Below are 16568 nucleotides of genomic sequence, written 5' to 3'. Positions count from 1 at the left end.
AAAAGATAAGCTAAAAATTCCGAAGATTTAAATCTCAGAGCTTTTTCTTAAAAGAAATTACTTGTAATAATTATTGACTTGAAATCGAGAAGATGTAGCCTGTAGGTACTCTTTTCCTAGTACATATTAATTTCTCTGAGAATTTGTATTTCTAATTTAATTCGACGTTCTTCTATGGATGGCATAAAATCAGAAGCCTTCGTCATACGAGTAAGATTTCGACATACTCTGTCATAAAATCACATAAGTACGTACTTTTTTGAACATTTCAGACATTGCGTCTTCTTCGAATTGAATGATACTTAAGTGCTCATGTAAGAAGCTGTCCTAAAAATACACAGGTAGTTAGATATCATAAGTACAGTACAATAGGTACATAATTTTGCGTGAAGCTTAATCAGGTACGCTGGCTCATAGATGACCGAAGGGGTTTTCATTTATGAAAGAGAACTTTCGAAATCTCATTTTACTTTACGACTTACTTTATGATGTAATTATTCGTGTAATTTGTACTGTAGGAGTAGGTAAGTAAAACAGGTCATTTTTTCAAAACTTCATAATAATTGTAATCATTTATGCATAACTTGAGCAGAGATTGCATCACAAATAATTTGAATTTTATTTTTTGATGAATTTTGAGCGCAAATATTTCTTACAAGTTGAAAAACAAATTTTTTGTGAGATTTATTAATTGTTATTGCCGCCACTAATGTACTAGCAGTAGCAGAGCAGAATCAGCGCCGAATGGTAAGTAGTAAGTACCTAATTGATAAATGATAACATTGTAGTTCGAATCAAAATCAAATCAATCATTCTTGTTCGACTGTTCGTTTTTACTTTTTTTTTCATAATCATAAATCAATCATAATTCATGGACTATGAACTGAAGTATGATTCCGATTCCGGCGATTCCATATTGTGTTTATTTTTTCTCAAAAAACTCGAAGTTACTTTGACGTACTTTTTACGGAAAAGTAAAATTAATTTTACTATGCCGTAAAAAATAACACTTCGAAATTTTGTGTACCTGTACAACACAAAATTTACAAAAATTAATCAATTAATTAATATTACATATTTTTTTAATAAATTTTTTTATTAAAAAAAATTTTTGAAAAAAAAAATGAATTTAGGCTCCACAATCAATGAAAGGAGCTTACAAGCTACTCAAACTATCGTCACTGCGGCGATCGCTCCACAGTAATCTGCTAAACAATCATGAAAAAATAAAACAACAAAACAGCTTGCGATAACAACAAAACACTCGACTTGACGCTTATTTCGCAAAAATTTCAAAATAATAATTCAAGTTTTTGCTTCATGTGGTGATGAAAAATGGCGTGTACGAATATGCGAAATATTCCAAAAAAACTGTTTTCGAAATGAAAGAAATTCTGACGACTTTTAGTGAGAAGATCTCATTTTTGCCGCCACGAAATTGAAAGATCCAGTCATATCAGTTTCGATTTGAAAAAGAAGTTGATCAGTGCCTTATATCTTGGAATTCCGAAGTAATTGATTAATTATTTTTAATTTTCTAGTATCTAATATATGATGATTGATGAATTCAATATGTACATCTGAATTGTAATCTCACCGATACAGTTATTTTCATGTACATGAATGACTGATTAGAAACACCCGAATGTGTTTCTGCCACATTTATGCGGCTGTTTTTTCAAAGCGGTTCAAGTTATTTCAGTTTAAACTTCGGGTACTCAAATTTGACCCCTCTGTGTGGTTTTCATGTAGCTAAATTCAGATTCGTAATAGTATATTTATTTTGCTAATTGGTTGGTGAAAATGGATGATGAAAAACAGCTTATGAAGTATTTATCATGGCTGGATGATTTGGATCAAGATGGAATTTTTAGGGATACCGAAAATGTACTAACGGTTCGAATATTTTTACATGTGTTACCAAATATTTTAGTTTTCATAAGCAATCTTTAGTTACGGGCTTTTATCAAAGAATATGCGTTGATACTATTGATTTTTATTAATGTTTCCAGTTGAAAATGGATCAAGGTGACTTGAGTGGACAATCCAACATCGATAACACATTACAGTATGATCCAAATGTGGCGAATTTCGACTATTCCGATAGGATGATGCCGTACAGTGTGAATGAACCCATCATGACTGGTGCAATTAATACCACCCAACCAAATACCGTACCGGATTCGTTCAACTATAATAATTTTTTACCAAATGGTGGTTTTTATACCGATGGTTCGCTGAATCAACAACACATTCCTATGAAACCTTCGGAGCAACCGTTCTGTGTAGATATGGACCAAACAGTTCATTCTGAAAATTCTTATGTGAATTCATCAGACCCTCAATTAGTTATAGATATTTCTGCCAATGCTAGCAATCTAAATGTAACGCAGGAACCAAATCAGTATGCTTTACCAAATGACGTTGATATCAAAAATAATTTCTTTAATGAAGAAAAACACGTCATGAATGCAGATTATGCCAATAGTCAACTTTCAATGAATCCTATTCCACACGATGTAAACGCTACGGTGAATAATGATTTCTCGCAAATCAGTGGTCCGAGTGAATTATACTGTGGAAATATTTCACAAGATTCGATGGATGTTGATCACACGACTGTTCATGAAAACCAGTTTGCGAGTACGGTTCAAAATTTGGACGAAGGTTCGAGACCCCAACCTGAAGTAATAGAACAGCCAATTGTAATAAAAGATGATGCTCAGGAAGTTGATGCAAAACCAGAACCCATAAACGAAGTAAAACAAGAATGTAAACAAGAAGAAATTGACTTGAACGCTGAGCAGGTAAATTTTCAAGGACTGTTTTTATTATCACGAGTACCTTATAACAGTAATACACCTACCTTTGCGAATTCAATGTCAACATTTCATTTTAGGAACAAACAACTGTATCTGCACCGGTTCAATCACCTACAAATACTGTCAAAACCGAAGAATTGACTGAACAACAGAGAAAGGTGGAAAATGAAAATCTTAACGATTCTGCGAGTAATGCTGTTGCGAATGGCGTTGATCAAGTTAATATTGAAGATGAACTTAATGACATACAAATGTGTATTCGAGACGGTTGTGCTAATCGTGCAATAAATAATCCTGAATGGGAGCAAGAGTTTTGTAGCAACGAGTGCGTTATAATGCATTGCAGGTATGTTATCGTATCTTTATTGATTTATCTACATTGTGCATATTTCTTCATGTAAAAATCTGTTTTAATCCCATAATGACTGTCTTATTTGTTCGTAGGAATGTGTTCACAGCGTGGGTGAAAACAAACGAAATCACTTTATGAATGGTTTTCAATTATGTACAAATTTATTAACGTTTGTCTGATTATTACAAAAAAAATAGTTTCACACTGATGAGTTTATATTATTGATCATCTTTGAACAAACAGTCCTTCGTTTCCTTGTTTCGTAAATTTAAAAGGCAGGCTTCTAGTCCGTCCACTGAAAAATAAATAGAAGTATATAACCAGTCACAAACATTTTCAAAATGGTTAATATAATGTACATCAACTCACCGGAAATTGAAAAGGAATAATTTTTCACGAGGAAAGTTGGCGCTATCTGTGCATTCTAAGAAAATATCGAAACATACTGCCAACTTGTACAACTGAGCAGTTAATATCCAATTTTTTCGTTTTCCTAGCTGATCAAATAACTCGTCTACGAATAGATTTACTTCTTTTTCCATATCCTACATCAATCACAGATCAAATAAGTAATCGTACGTGCAAAATACATGAAAAATATAAACTTTGTAGGAGAAGATAAGCGCAAAGAAGTAATACGATAAGAGATTTCGTTCTTTTTGACTTATCTACTCCTTACTTTCAGATACAGAAATAAGTAGAAAAAATGTAGGTTCTTACTTTAATATTCGTATCATTTTCAGCTGTCAATTTTACTCCTGAATTTTCAATTTTTAAAGAGAAAACTGGTGTAATATCGGGATAGTCCGGCTTCAGAAGTATTACAGCGACCAATTTAGCTGCAACATTGCACCATACATTAAAACAATCTGATCATGAACCCGATCAAGAGAGACAAATTTTTATTCGTACATACCTCCATTTCTAACGAAGACTGCTTCAAAGAAGCAATCATATTCAGATAAATTCAAAATCGGTATTAAATGTTTAGTATGCGCATATGAGTTCAATTGATCCCACGATAATAGACTCCATTTTGTCAACGTGCAACTTATTTTTACAGGAAGCGAAGTAACATCACGAAACTTTTCAGGCATGCGTAACTTATCTAAAAAAAATAAATATTACTTACAGATAGGAAAATAAAGATCGAAATATTGAATACTTCAAGTAATCAAAATGAACACTTGACCTACCAATTTCTCTTAATTGATCACACAGATCCACGATAGTTTGAAAGTGTCGACGAATTTTCGCTACAGTTATTGACAAATTCCGTTGAGCTGCATTTGTTTTCGCGTCAACAATAAAATTATCATTAGAAGTACGTCTAGTGAAATCCAAACCACACAATTTTTGAGCCCATGCATATGGAATTCCGAGACTGAAGATATCAAAATCCAAACCCAACTGCAACACGCAACATGAATGAATAAGGATACACAACGTAACAATACAGAGCGAAGTGAATGTCGTACTTGTTGCAACTGATAATTATTAGCAGCGTTAGGGCTCTCACTTCCATAATCTTGATCAAAAAGTCCATTTAAAATATTCCTTGGTTCGAGTAAATGTCTACGCAAGATTATATAATTTTGTCAGGTTTACATTTTAAGTAATTATTAATACTCGTAACATACTTCATTCTTCTGAATGAAAGTTTAATGTTAATTTACCTGCAACAAACGCCATCCAGGCTACTATCAATATTAACTATAGGCATTACTGTGACAATACGAAGATTAATCAGATACGCAAACGGAATGGTAATACTTCTTTTATCTGAAAAATTAGAATAAATAGCAGATGTTCACAGCAAAAAGAAAAAATTAATTACAGACAAAAAATATGTTCACATTAAGAATGTGTATTTACCTTTCAAGAATATCTGTACATTAACAGTAAGTGGGTGCTTCATTAATAATTTTTTCTTTTTTTCTTCCCTAATTTGTTTCTTTGTTTTGCGCCTGTGATGATGATTTTGCGATTCCTACGAAGAAAAAAATTCAAATTTAATTCAACGTCAAATCGAAAAATAGACATTTGATAAAAAGTGATTAATAATTTACTTCATCTGAATCGGATTCTTCGAATGATGTTAGTTCGGAAAGATTATTATTGAATCTCGCAGCCGCTTCTTTATCACCGTCAATGCGAATTTTCAATAAAGAATCTGAAAAAAAATCAAAATGGTGATTGTATTTCATTTTTAAAATACTTATTATAAAATCATCTGAATTGAACAAATACTTACCACAAGCTTCTCGCATGGCATCTACTTGAATAGAAAGAAAGTATAAAGGATGCGGCAGTAATTCTGCTAATTCCGGTTCCACTTGTATTTGTGGCATAGGCAAACTCAAATGTTCTTGCATAGGTTTCGTAACCTAAAGGTAACATGCAATAAAAGGAATGGGTAAGTATGAGACATTTCTGAGAATTGTACTTCGTCGAACGTATGCTTACTGTCAAAATATTTCTTATCATAGGACCCAGATTTTCAATACGATCTTCTCTTTTTTTGATATCAAGAGCAACTTGCTCTTTCTCCTTCTCCAAATCATGAAAAGTTTCCGCCAACATTTTTCGCTGTTTCAATTCCCATTCCAGACGGGCCAATCTCAACTGATGGCGGTCTTTTTTAGTAATTTCCTGAAAAGCGATAACAACGTTTAAAGATTTGTGAAACACGAAGATGCACGATATAAGAGAACACTTACAGGTCTTGAAATCGACTGAGGAGCACTTTTGTAAAATTCGTCTAAAGGTATTAATTCAATGTGTTCATCTTTAGATCTGCAAAACATTGGATAAAATTATAAGAAAATATCACCACCGGTCATATAACATAAGAAAAAACACATACTTGAAACTCAAACACTTGGTTATTTCTTTCTTCAAATGATGTGTTTCATAAAGAAGATTTTGCCACTGTAAATGCAGATTATCTACTTCTCGTTTTGTATCGTACAACTTGTCTCGAGCATTGTTCAAACGAAATTTTTCAAGACGGTTCAATTTCTTCATCTTTACAAACAGCAAAGAGCCATCGATACGATAACTATTTACTGCATCGCTTTGCTAGAAATTAATTCATGTTTTTAAAAGATGTATTATTGAAATTAATATTATAAATTTATAAAATCAAAATAAATGTGTAAGGAAGTACCTTTCCATCGCTTCGACTTTTTATATCTCCAACCGATTTAATGATTTCTCGAAATTTATCACAACACTGTTTGAATGTTTCATAATCACCGTCTCCGGACCGAGACAGAGCTTCTTGTTCTTCGAATTCTATAGCCTATTACCATGACAGATGAAAACTTTCAACTTTACCTCAAAGAAACATTTAGGTATTTATGGTTACGAAAAGCAGTATTCGAGTACTCATAAGTGTAGGTACATACAAAAAGGAAAATTATACTAGTAAAGCGATTAGATTTCAAATGATTTACCTTATGATAAACGTTACTATTATCTGAATTCGTCAGTTTAATGTTTTCAATTTTCGAATCACCTCTTTTTAGTTTAGGATGTCTGTCCATCGTATCTTTTACCATTGTTTGAACAATTTAATTTTCACTTTGAACTGTTCATAGAAGTGAATCAAATAATTCTGTTATTCTTTTCACGATAATATTGAATTAACCAACAACTCAACCGGTATATCATAAATATTCATAATTATCATAATCAAAATCAACACCAACACTCCTCACCACACGCAAGCTTTCAGAGCTTTCACTTCCGATCGGATGGTGGGGGGCGAAGCTTTTTTGGATTTATACCATCGGTTCGCATGCAAGATCATAAAAACTGAACTATTTCATTGGCTCAAAACGACTTTAGAAGTTGGAAACTCTTTTTGATTGGCGGAAGAAAATAAAATCCAACGAAGAGAGGGGATAATTCTCTCAACGCATGGTATGATGGTACGGTGAATTCGTGTGATAACATTTGAAAACAGATAACGTGACGACAATTTTGAATTTTGAATTTGAAAATTGAATGATGTTTCTAAGTTTTTATTTTTTAGTTGGGGAATTCAGAAAAATTATTCAATGTGTTTCGTGATGTCGCGAATAATCGTGAAAAATCTTCATAGCAGTGTGAGTACTAACCATTTTACAGGTGATCATGCATTTCATTTCTTTGTACTCATTGGATTATTTCATGTACTCATCTAGGTTACTGAAAAGAAATTGAAAGGAAAATTCTCGGAGAAAGGTGTTGTGACTGATGTACAGTTGAAATACACCAAGGATGGAAAATTTAGACATTTCGGTTTCGTGGGATATCAAACTAGAGAAGAAGCAGAAGCAGCAGTTGAATATTTCGATAAATCATATTTCAATTCTTTACGGATAACAGTTCAATTCTGCTCCGAATTGGGTAAGATGACGTTCCGTTTAATGGATTTCCTTCGCAGTACATTCAGTTCATAATTCGAGTTCTTTTTTCAGGAGATACGAATAAACCTAAAGCTTGGAGTAAATATGCACCAGACAGTACATCTTTTAAAAAATCACAACAAGCTGACAAAAAACCTGATCTCAAGAGTAAATCAGTAGAAACCGATCCTGTAACAAAACACCTAAATGAAAAAGTACTTCACTGTTCAAAATGTAGTAGGTCTTCTCATAGTAAATAATAATTTATTAACTCATGCAACGTTGGTTTTTAGATTGAGAAACTTAAAGATGATCCAGAATTTTTAGAGTTTCTACAAGTGCATAAAAAGGATCGTAAGGTTTGGGAAAATGATGACATAACAGCTTTCTTATCTTTCAAAGCGAAAAGTTCTGATGAAAAAAGTGAAGCGGAACTGTCCGATGAAGATGAATCGTCAGAAAGAGAAGAAAAGAAACTCGCTGAAGATCAAACAATTTCAGATGCAGAGGTATACCTATTTTATTAATTATTGAATTGTAATTTTTAAAACGTAATCCTGCAAATCTTTCGTCTACTTTTTAAATTTTCTAGTATCTGCAATTGAAAGCCGGTAAGAAAACACTAAATGAAGTAGAGAAGAAAACAGAATCTACGAGATATTTCACTCTAGTTGTACGTGGATTACCTTACAAAGTTCGAAAAAAGAATATCAAAGAATTTTTTCAGCCTCTGAAAATAGATTCAATACGGATCCCACCGAAAGTCAAGGGTATTGCGTATATTGGATTTAAAAACGAAAACAGCATGAAAAAAGCACTCAACAGAAACAAGAGTTTTATAGGTAAGTTCAGTATCAGTACTAAATTTGTCGTTGGCGACTTTGATACCTCCTAATGTGACTTTTTTTTTTTGCCAAAATGACATTAAAATATCATTGAATTCGTCTCAATAACGTGCGTTGATCCCTGGCTGCAAAAATCTCCTATCCAATTATTCATATTTTGCACATAAGAGGTATCAAAGTCGCCAAAAATAATAATAAAACTGAGATTAAGTTATAAGTAATGTTTTCATTTTGCATTCTAATTTTACAGAAGGAAAACAAATATTTATCCAATGTGTACATGAAAAAACTGAGACCAATAATTCATCAGGTGCACAAAAAAATGAAAAATGGCAAAAACAAGAAGATGGTTTAAAAACAGAGGAAACTATTGCAGAATCAGGACGAATTTTTTTCCGTAACTTACCTTACACTGCCACAGAAGAAGAAATTCAAGCACTTTTTGAGAAATATGGTTATTAATTCTGTTAATTTTGTCAGAATATGAATGGAAACATGCCTGTACGAATTTATCCCGTTCTAATTTATTTCCATGTATCGTAGGTCCTATTACTGAAACTCTAGTACCCATCGATAAAGTTACCAGAAAAATAAAAGGATATGGAATTGTCACATTCTTGATACCTGAACACGCTATCAAAGCATTCAGTGAATTGGATGGAACCATATTTCATGGACGGATGTTACACTTGCTTCCTGGAAAATCAAAAGAAAATAATGAAATTGGTGTGTTGCAATTTAATTTTATAGATCATTCAGAAAATATGAGCGATATTTATTTATTTTATCAATGCTTCAGGACCAGAAGAAGGAAGTTCATTTAAAACTAAAAAAATTAAGAAATTGAAAGAAGAGGCTGGCTCTTCGCATAATTGGAATACATTATTTATGGGGCAAAACGCAGTAGCTGATATTATTGCCAACAACTATGATTTATCTAAAGAAGAAGTACGCTCGATTGTTCTGAATATGAATTTATAATCATTTTTTCTGCTATTTGCTCATGTTAAAATGGATTTATGGTAGGTTTTTTCCGGAAGTAATGCAGCCGTTCGATTAGCTCTGGGAGAAACGCAATTAGTGAATGAAACCAAGGAATTTCTCGAAGGAAGCGGAGTCAAATTGGACGCATTCAATAGAGTTCGTATTTAAGAGTATTTTCAAAAATGATTCAATCCAGAAAAAAAAGTTTAGTGCTCATCATCAATTTCTAGGTTGTAAATCATCGAAGTAAGACTGTTATATTAGCCAAAAACTTACCAGTAGGCACCACTGTAAACGAAATACGAGAATTATTCAATAAACATGGTGTATTAGGAAGAACACTTTTACCACCTCATGGAGTCACAGGTGAGAATGAGTTTTGAGAAAACATTTTCATTGATTTATCGGTATTAATCTTTCTACGCCTAATTTTGTATGTATTCAATAGCAATTATAGAGTTCATTGAACCATCAGAAGCTAGAACTGCGTTTAAACGATTAGCATATTCAAAATTTAAAAATTTACCTCTTTACTTGGAGTGGGCTCCAGATGACACTTTTGTTCAAGATGTGCCTGAAAAAGGTAAAATAGTTATTTATTTTAGCATAAAATGTGCAGTTGAATTCATGCGTATTATTTACAGTGCCCGCTATAAACGAAGAACCCAGTAAAGGTGTTGAAGATGAAATAGACGATCCGGAAGATGATGCTACTTTATTCATTAAAAATTTAAATTTCGAAACGACAGAAGATAGTATCAAAGAGGTAAGTTTCTGATTTGAATTGCTTCATTTTGTTCTGTGCGGTGTGTGGTGAAAAAATGTGATAGTTACGTGATTTTATTACGATTTTAGCATTTTAAAAACTGTGGAAAAATTGCCAATGTAACGGTAGCTCGGAAGAAAGATCCAAAAAAATCAGATGCATTGCTTTCGATGGGTTACGGATTTATTCAGTTTTATAGAAAAAATTCAACCAACGTAGCTTTAAAGACATTACAACAATCGATGTTGGATGGGCATTGTATAGAATTGAGTAGATCAAATAGAACCTTGAAGTAATTCAGTTACTCATGAATTCATTTTTAAATTTGTTAGATAATTTTCGATTCTAATTTTATCATGATAATTGCAGAGCCGATTCTCATTTAGCAAGGAAAGAAAATAATGTAGAAAAACAAACTGGTACTAAGATTCTCGTGAGGAATATTCCATTTCAAGCGAAACAATCTGAATTACAAGAACTCTTTAAGTATGTTTTAATTCGTGTTCTTTTTAATTACGAGTCTACCTGCTTTCATGTCAAAATATTCAACTTTTCTTTAGGACTTTTGGTGACATTAAAGCACTCAGATTACCCAGGAAAATGGTGGGGACTGGTCCTCATCGTGGATTTGCCTTCGTTGAATATCATTCAAAACAGGATGCCAAGGTACACTTTATTGTAAAAATATTGTGATTTTTCTTTCTCAGATTTTTTATTTTACCCATTTTTTTCACATGGTAGAAAGCAATGCAATCGTTATGTCAAAGTACTCATTTGTATGGTCGTCGATTGGTTCTGGAATGGGCGCAATCTACTGAAGAAGATATTGATCAAATTCGTAAAAGAACTGCTGAGCGATTTCATACAGGTACCTATACCTACATATTTTAATTTATGTATTTTCCATCTTCTAAAGTTGAAGTTATGGTTGTTGATTCGGAAAATTTTGCACGTTCGGTTTTTAATTTTTTTCCTTTTCTTTGCAGAACAAGAAGTCAGGAGTAAGAAAAGTACAGCTGATATTATTAATACTGAACAGAGTGATGACGAATAATTTTATTTTGTTATTAATGAATATTTTTATTAAAAAAATTCTTTCTCAAAAGCTTGTCAGTTATTTATTTTGTTAGGTTTCAACACCTTTCAGTACCGCACCTCTTCATTTTGAGGAAGGAAACGATTCATTTAATGAGGCTGATGAGAAAGTTTGTTATTTCAATGTACTTTTTCAAAAAAATAATTTTTCGTTTTTCGTGATTTTAAAATAATTACATACTCTTAGTTTTTGACTATAAAATATTGTGAATTTGATCTGAGCAAAGTCCAGATAAGTTAATCTAACATAATATTTAATTGACATTTTTTAAAATTTGCGTTCACTTTTATGGTACTATAATTTTTTTGCAACAAATTTTTGAAATTTTATGGTTCCCGTCGTGCTCGTGATGACACATAAAGCAAGCGCGAGTCAGTAATCAGTAAACGTTTCATTTTCACTTTTTATTCTAATTATTTCCCTCGTTAGAAACGGGGTCCAAATTTTATTCTTCTAACCTTGTAATTTTTGCGATTCTGTATAACAGGTAATAATAAATCAAGAATGTAAATTATTTTTGCATAATTTTTTCAATTTTTTGCCGCATTAGTTACCAAAATAATTATAAAAATTGAAATTACCCGCCGCATGCGAAAATTCGAGTAATTAGATGTTGAATCGTAACAACATTGGCAGCATTGATTATAAGTTCGCTTGCGCTTTCTGCGTGCGCACATATCTGAAGTGTTTACATTTTTGTAAAGTTCGCTTGTAAATTATTTTCCATTTCTAAACATTCTAGTGTGCGTTTGTATTACTGATAACAGTGTGGTGTCGTGTTTTTTTTTTACCATGGCTGAGGAAGAAGTCGAACACAACAATGATGATTATTCCAGCGAAACTAAATTTGGATTAAAGATACGAGGTCGCAAAGGAGCCTTGAAAAAGAAGAATGTCTACGTTGTCAAAGATCATAAATTCATGCCCAGATTTTTCAAACAACCTACATTTTGTAGTCATTGCAAAGACTTTATCTGGTGAGTTGTTCATATTTATTTCATCGCCGGCGTCCGATATAAGCTCGAATTAATTAACTATCGTTCAACATCGTACAAGTACTTCGTACTTTGCTGGAATAAGATATCGGCCTGAGCTATCGCAATTCTACGTTAATTTTCGCTATTCGTCCCATCTTCAGAGTTATCTGCATTCGTCGTTCTTCTATCACTTATACGGTACATATAATGTACGTGGTGATAGCGCGAAAAGTTCAAAATAGAATTTATATTTTGATACTGGTACACATTTTATGTGGTTGCGTATGCCTGTGGTTTTATTTTGAATTATTATCATCATTTTGGTTATTATTGATATAATTTTTTAGTCTGGACGACTATCATTTGCTGCTAGTTAGTGCGAATATTATGTAATGAAAATTGGCCTGTTCGCATTGAAACCACGAGCATATATAATTACTCTACACTCAGGAGTTTCATCTTGAAGTAGGAGTAATTTAAATGAAGAATACTACTACTACATCGTTAAAAACTGGTTTATAATTTACACCTGCGTGACTGACTTGGTTCGTTTGTCTGAAAAAATTGAGAATGCAGTAAATTTCGTACTCGTTCGTCCAAGTCTTGATTAGCGAATATTTACTTGTCATGCTTTAACGAATTCAGTTACCAGCATCAAAAGTTTCAATTTTTAAATACCTATAAATTATTTTGATGGTTTTGGCTTTTTTTTTACCTTGAGTTATAACTCACACCTTAGAATAGCACACTTATGACTTATCCTTACTACTTGATGTGAATGTACAAGGTGTTGAGGGCATTCAATTTCTTAATAAAGACCTCATTTTTCAAAACCATATTCATGTATGTATATGAAGATCTCACGTTCACCTGATAAATAGGTTACTAATTTAAAATTATAGCCATCTGTATTGGTTGAATAGAATTAATTAGCTTCCCGAATAAATCTCTCAAATATTGCGAACATGCGAAACACTTTTTAAAAACAAATTGTTGATTCGTAGTAACAGTAACTAACTAACTATATATTCGTTTCTTACCTACTCACTTTAAGCAGGCAGACAGAATAAAATACAAGATGAAAACAATTTTATTCACCCTTAAAAAACTTTTTTTCTGGTTGCTTTATATTTCGAGTGAAGAAAAAAAGAAACGCTGCAAATATTATATCTATTGACCCTTCAGGAAAATTAATGTTCTTTATTGCTATGTCAAAAGCGCAGGAAGGAAGATATTTAATTGCAAGCGGAAGAATCATTGAACACTTTTTCGCTATTTAGGGTTGAACAAGTCAACGAATCAAATTTACGTCAATCAAACTAATACAACGTAGAAAAAATTTCACGTTCTTGTGATCTGTGTTTGTCGTCTTGATTTTGCATTTCATTCTCCCTGTTATATCGATTGCGCGTCGCGTATAACAAAGAAGAAAAAAGACGTTTGAATATTTGAATAGCTCTTACGAAACCATAAAAATTGTACTCATTTCATAATTCAACCAAACCATTTATACTCCTTCAAGTCTTATGGTTTCTCGACAACTCGGAAAGTTTTTCTATCTAGATTTTACCTGTGATCTTTTAATCCATTTAGTGTAAAACGTTTATGTGAAAATACTTCGATAGTATTCGAATCGCGTTTTGGGAAACATTTTTTTCTCGAAAAAAATTGATACCTACTTTGTATTTACTTATAATAGGTGTTTGCATTGTAAACTCCTAGACTTACTTACAAAGCATTTCTTTTATGAATGAATTTCACGCAAGTTTGAAAATAATCAAGCTTGACAGATCACAGGTTTAGTTCATGTTTTTGTATTCATGTCAATAACTTCGGTCTTCTCAAATGGTGCTTTCGCCCTAAGTGTGAAAAACGGAGAACTTCATATTTGAACTACATAAATGCTTTTCTTGGCAATAAGTAGAAAGGACAGGGGCTTTGGGAATTTTAAACATTTAAAGAAAATTGTTTTAATGTACGTAAATTCAGGTTTAGGTACAATTAAGCACTTAAGGTGATCCAAAAAAGTTTTTGCAAACGTATTTCTTTTCAAAAATTGATGGGTGAGGAGGGAATGAGAACCTTTTATACAGAGAAAGTGTGAAATTTTCGGGCGTAGAACATTTTGCGGACCAGAACCAGCCTATTGTTATTATGCTTCTTTTGCTGAGTTGATTTATGGCTTAAAAGCAAGACATTTGCGAACCAACGAGATTTGAATTAAAAATCAACTACGGATCGAGCGATCGAGTGATTCGCATTAAAGCCAATGTAAGATTATGTTTCAAGGGTCGTAGATTCTGAATTTAACAACAAAAAAAAATCGTAGGGGCGTGTGGGAAAGTAGAGAAGGGGGTAAGTATGTGTTGAAGGTCGCACAGTGGCCCATGATGATGAGGTGACTGTGTTGATTCTTGCATAAAAGTGCACGTGCAAGGTAACTGTTGATCAATACCTATTGTGAAAAAAACCGCAAAAATGTCACGAGTTTTTGGCTATTTGTCTCGATTTTTTGAAATTGGCGATAATGATCAAAAAATTGGTACCACTAGTTCCAAGATATTTCTTGAGTTTCAAAAATGATACCTTCCGATGTTTTGGCATAATAATTAATGCAAAGTATTTGCGGTGAAAATATTTTCAAAACACGAATTTATCCAAAAACAAACGATTTGTAAATTTTCAAACGCTCAGTACAGAACCCTAAAAGTGGTCTGGGGTTTTTACGGTAATAGCATAGATCGACACAGAATCTGAAATACTTTCTTTTGGGCCAGTCCATTTTTCCCGAAACAGGTTGAATAGGAGTTAGAGCGAATAGCCATGATTTTTTAGAATACGCCTTTTCTTTGAGGCTTCATGTCACCCTTCCAGGCTTCCAGGGCACTTCGGGGATAAAAATTGTTGTGGGTAACTTTCAGCTCATTTTCTTCTCCTACATTCTACGTACATTTCTACGTGCAAGAGGAATTACGTGAGTGGCAAATACAAGCAGAAAGACAAAAAGTTGGTTAAGTGAAGATTTTTTTGCTATCTTTGCTACTTGGCAGATTTAGTAAAAATGTGTGAAGAATCCGGTCATAACTTGAAAACTTGGCACTTGGCAGTAAACTCAAGTAGTTCTAGTCTATATTGATAATTAATAGATATTTAAAAAAAAATTATAGGCGTAATAAGTATTTTCATGTAACGATTTTATGTTATGCCTTTTCATCTCGTCTCGTCTTCTTTTCAAAATTCCCAACTCATCAATTTTTTAAGCAACTGTAACTTTCTATTAGTATACCTTATCAGTTGAACAATAGTTCGTTGGTGTGAGAATTTATCTAACAAATTTCCAAATAAATTAAATTATGAATATTTTTGAGATTGCGTAAAATCCATTTTTAAAAAGTTTTTTATTCGGTGATCTATATTGAGTAGGAGTAGATTGTATCCTTTTGCTTCGTTGAATACATGTGCAAATTAGTTCTGTGAGTTTTGCACGTTACGGTGAGCTTAAAGGTTGACGTTGTATTGTGTATTTGAAGATGATAAACTATTGAATTCTGGTGAAGACTTACATGTTGAGTTGAGTCAAATGACATCTATCAGATTACCGCCAACCCATAAATACGCACCCTTTTAGCTCGCATAAATAAACGCTATGTACCTATATATGAGAAATAGGTAGGTGGTACATGTAATATACGCATGTGTTCGGCACATTTTATTCATTATTTAATAGGTAGGTATCGCATCCAAATATTTCAATTTTAACGATTAGTCTTCAGTTTTGAGAGTAGGATGGTTTTTATTCTATTCGATTTTCCCATCAAAATAATAAACACCCCAATAATTTAATGACTTTTCATTCAAAATGATTTATTAAACATTTGAATTTAAAAATATGTTTGTTTCTCGGATTTGTTCATAATTTTTCGAGTTTTTGTCTTCGTTAATGTCGATTTGATTATCTTCATATACTTATAGTGGAGGATTTTTTCGCCATAAAATTACTACTGAGATTTACGCTTAGTCGTATTTTTTTAATAGCTTATAGTGCACGAGAATCAGCATTATAATTTATTGCGCGAGTAACTTATAAAAAAGCGGCGCACTCCGCGCGCGAATCGCATTTCTCGAAAAAAATTCGAGTTTTCTAATCGTTTTATTTTCAGATCGTCGTAGTGTACAAAAAATACTATTGAATACGTACTGTTTTTCTTACGTAAGATACAAACGAATCAGTCAAGTATTAAAATCAAATAAAAAAATTATAACCGATTCAAAAAATTTCAAACGTTTCCAAAATTGGTTAAAAAGCTATTTAAAACCATTTCATGTGCGCTC

The 16568-nt window shown here is 32.6% G+C and overlaps 4 protein-coding genes across 9 annotated transcripts in view; 3 read left to right on the top strand and 1 right to left on the bottom strand.

Annotated features, from left to right (window-relative positions):
• The first annotated feature begins 1246 nt into the window (after positions 1 to 1246).
• Positions 1247 to 3382, top strand: LOC135840447 (uncharacterized). 3 transcript variants are annotated; one of them, XM_065356995.1, is made up of 4 exons: positions 1247 to 1511; positions 2013 to 2807; positions 2900 to 3168; positions 3267 to 3382. In XM_065356995.1, exons 2-4 carry the CDS (start codon positions 2019 to 2021, stop codon positions 3310 to 3312), a joined length of 1104 nt encoding a protein of 367 aa, XP_065213067.1. In that variant the 5' UTR covers positions 1247 to 1511; positions 2013 to 2018; the 3' UTR covers positions 3313 to 3382. The 3 variants fall into 3 exon arrangements, with proteins under 3 accessions (XP_065213067.1, XP_065213066.1, XP_065213065.1); XM_065356994.1 differs by lacking the exon at positions 1247 to 1511 and adding an exon at positions 1623 to 1887; XM_065356993.1 differs by lacking the exon at positions 1247 to 1511 and adding an exon at positions 1623 to 1896.
• Positions 3314 to 6917, bottom strand: thoc5 (THO complex 5). Its single transcript, XM_065356987.1, has 15 exons — positions 6633 to 6917; positions 6344 to 6478; positions 6041 to 6255; positions 5895 to 5970; positions 5641 to 5826; positions 5429 to 5561; positions 5244 to 5347; positions 5050 to 5164; positions 4851 to 4956; positions 4653 to 4749; positions 4371 to 4584; positions 4091 to 4282; positions 3895 to 4013; positions 3544 to 3719; positions 3314 to 3469 (listed from the first exon to the last, which is right to left on the bottom strand). The coding sequence occupies exons 1-15, from the start codon at positions 6735 to 6737 to the stop codon at positions 3400 to 3402; spliced, it is 2043 nt and encodes a 680-aa protein (XP_065213059.1). The 5' UTR covers positions 6738 to 6917; the 3' UTR covers positions 3314 to 3399.
• A 199-nt stretch (positions 6918 to 7116) lies between these two features.
• On the top strand, positions 7117 to 11268 carry LOC135840443 (probable RNA-binding protein 19). Its single transcript, XM_065356986.1, has 17 exons — positions 7117 to 7286; positions 7365 to 7569; positions 7641 to 7783; positions 7862 to 8077; positions 8161 to 8410; positions 8664 to 8867; positions 8957 to 9139; positions 9213 to 9361; positions 9440 to 9553; positions 9628 to 9763; positions 9846 to 9980; positions 10042 to 10163; positions 10253 to 10455; positions 10533 to 10649; positions 10724 to 10829; positions 10905 to 11031; positions 11150 to 11268. The coding sequence occupies exons 1-17, from the start codon at positions 7239 to 7241 to the stop codon at positions 11215 to 11217; spliced, it is 2526 nt and encodes an 841-aa protein (XP_065213058.1). The 5' UTR covers positions 7117 to 7238; the 3' UTR covers positions 11218 to 11268.
• A 705-nt stretch (positions 11269 to 11973) lies between these two features.
• The window catches only part of Pkc53E (Protein C kinase 53E), a 104869-nt gene continuing 100274 nt past the window's right edge, over positions 11974 to 16568 (top strand). For 2 of the 4 annotated variants that reach the window (XM_065356992.1, XM_065356990.1), the window contains exon 1: positions 11974 to 12236. In XM_065356992.1, the coding sequence (XP_065213064.1) occupies positions 12052 to 12236 (185 nt within the window). In that variant the 5' untranslated portion in view covers positions 11974 to 12051. The remainder of the gene's footprint in view (positions 12237 to 16568) is intronic. The other 2 variants (XM_065356991.1, XM_065356989.1) reach the window with 1 other exon arrangement.

Source organism: Planococcus citri, chromosome 3 (assembly GCF_950023065.1).
Source record: "Planococcus citri chromosome 3, ihPlaCitr1.1, whole genome shotgun sequence".
Taxonomy (NCBI): Eukaryota; Metazoa; Arthropoda; class Insecta; order Hemiptera; family Pseudococcidae; genus Planococcus; species Planococcus citri.
This window is presented reverse-complemented; position numbering and strand designations above follow the sequence as displayed.

What these genes read in the sequence shown, in the direction of transcription:
- LOC135840447 (XM_065356993.1), top strand. Translation starts at nt 1,804, where the DNA reads ATGGATGATGAAAAACAGCTTATGAAGTATTTATCATGGCTGGATGAT. An exon ending in TTGACTTGAACGCTGAGCAG is followed by an intron (nt 2,808 to 2,899) that starts GTAAATTTTCAA and finishes ATTTCATTTTAG; the next exon opens with GAACAAACAACTGTATCTGC. An exon ending in TGCGTTATAATGCATTGCAG is followed by an intron (nt 3,169 to 3,266) that starts GTATGTTATCGT and finishes ATTTGTTCGTAG; the next exon opens with GAATGTGTTCACAGCGTGGG.
- thoc5 (XM_065356987.1), bottom strand. Translation starts at nt 6,737, where the DNA reads ATGGTAAAAGATACGATGGACAGACATCCTAAACTAAAAAGAGGTGAT. An exon ending in AGTCTTCGTTAGAAATGGAG is followed by an intron (nt 4,014 to 4,090) that starts GTATGTACGAAT and finishes GCAATGTTGCAG; the next exon opens with CTAAATTGGTCGCTGTAATA. An exon ending in AAAATGATACGAATATTAAA is followed by an intron (nt 3,720 to 3,894) that starts GTAAGAACCTAC and finishes TGATTGATGTAG; the next exon opens with GATATGGAAAAAGAAGTAAA.
- LOC135840443 (XM_065356986.1), top strand. Translation starts at nt 7,239, where the DNA reads ATGTGTTTCGTGATGTCGCGAATAATCGTGAAAAATCTTCATAGCAGT. An exon ending in AATTGGACGCATTCAATAGA is followed by an intron (nt 9,554 to 9,627) that starts GTTCGTATTTAA and finishes ATCAATTTCTAG; the next exon opens with GTTGTAAATCATCGAAGTAA. An exon ending in TCAAGATGTGCCTGAAAAAG is followed by an intron (nt 9,981 to 10,041) that starts GTAAAATAGTTA and finishes TATTATTTACAG; the next exon opens with TGCCCGCTATAAACGAAGAA.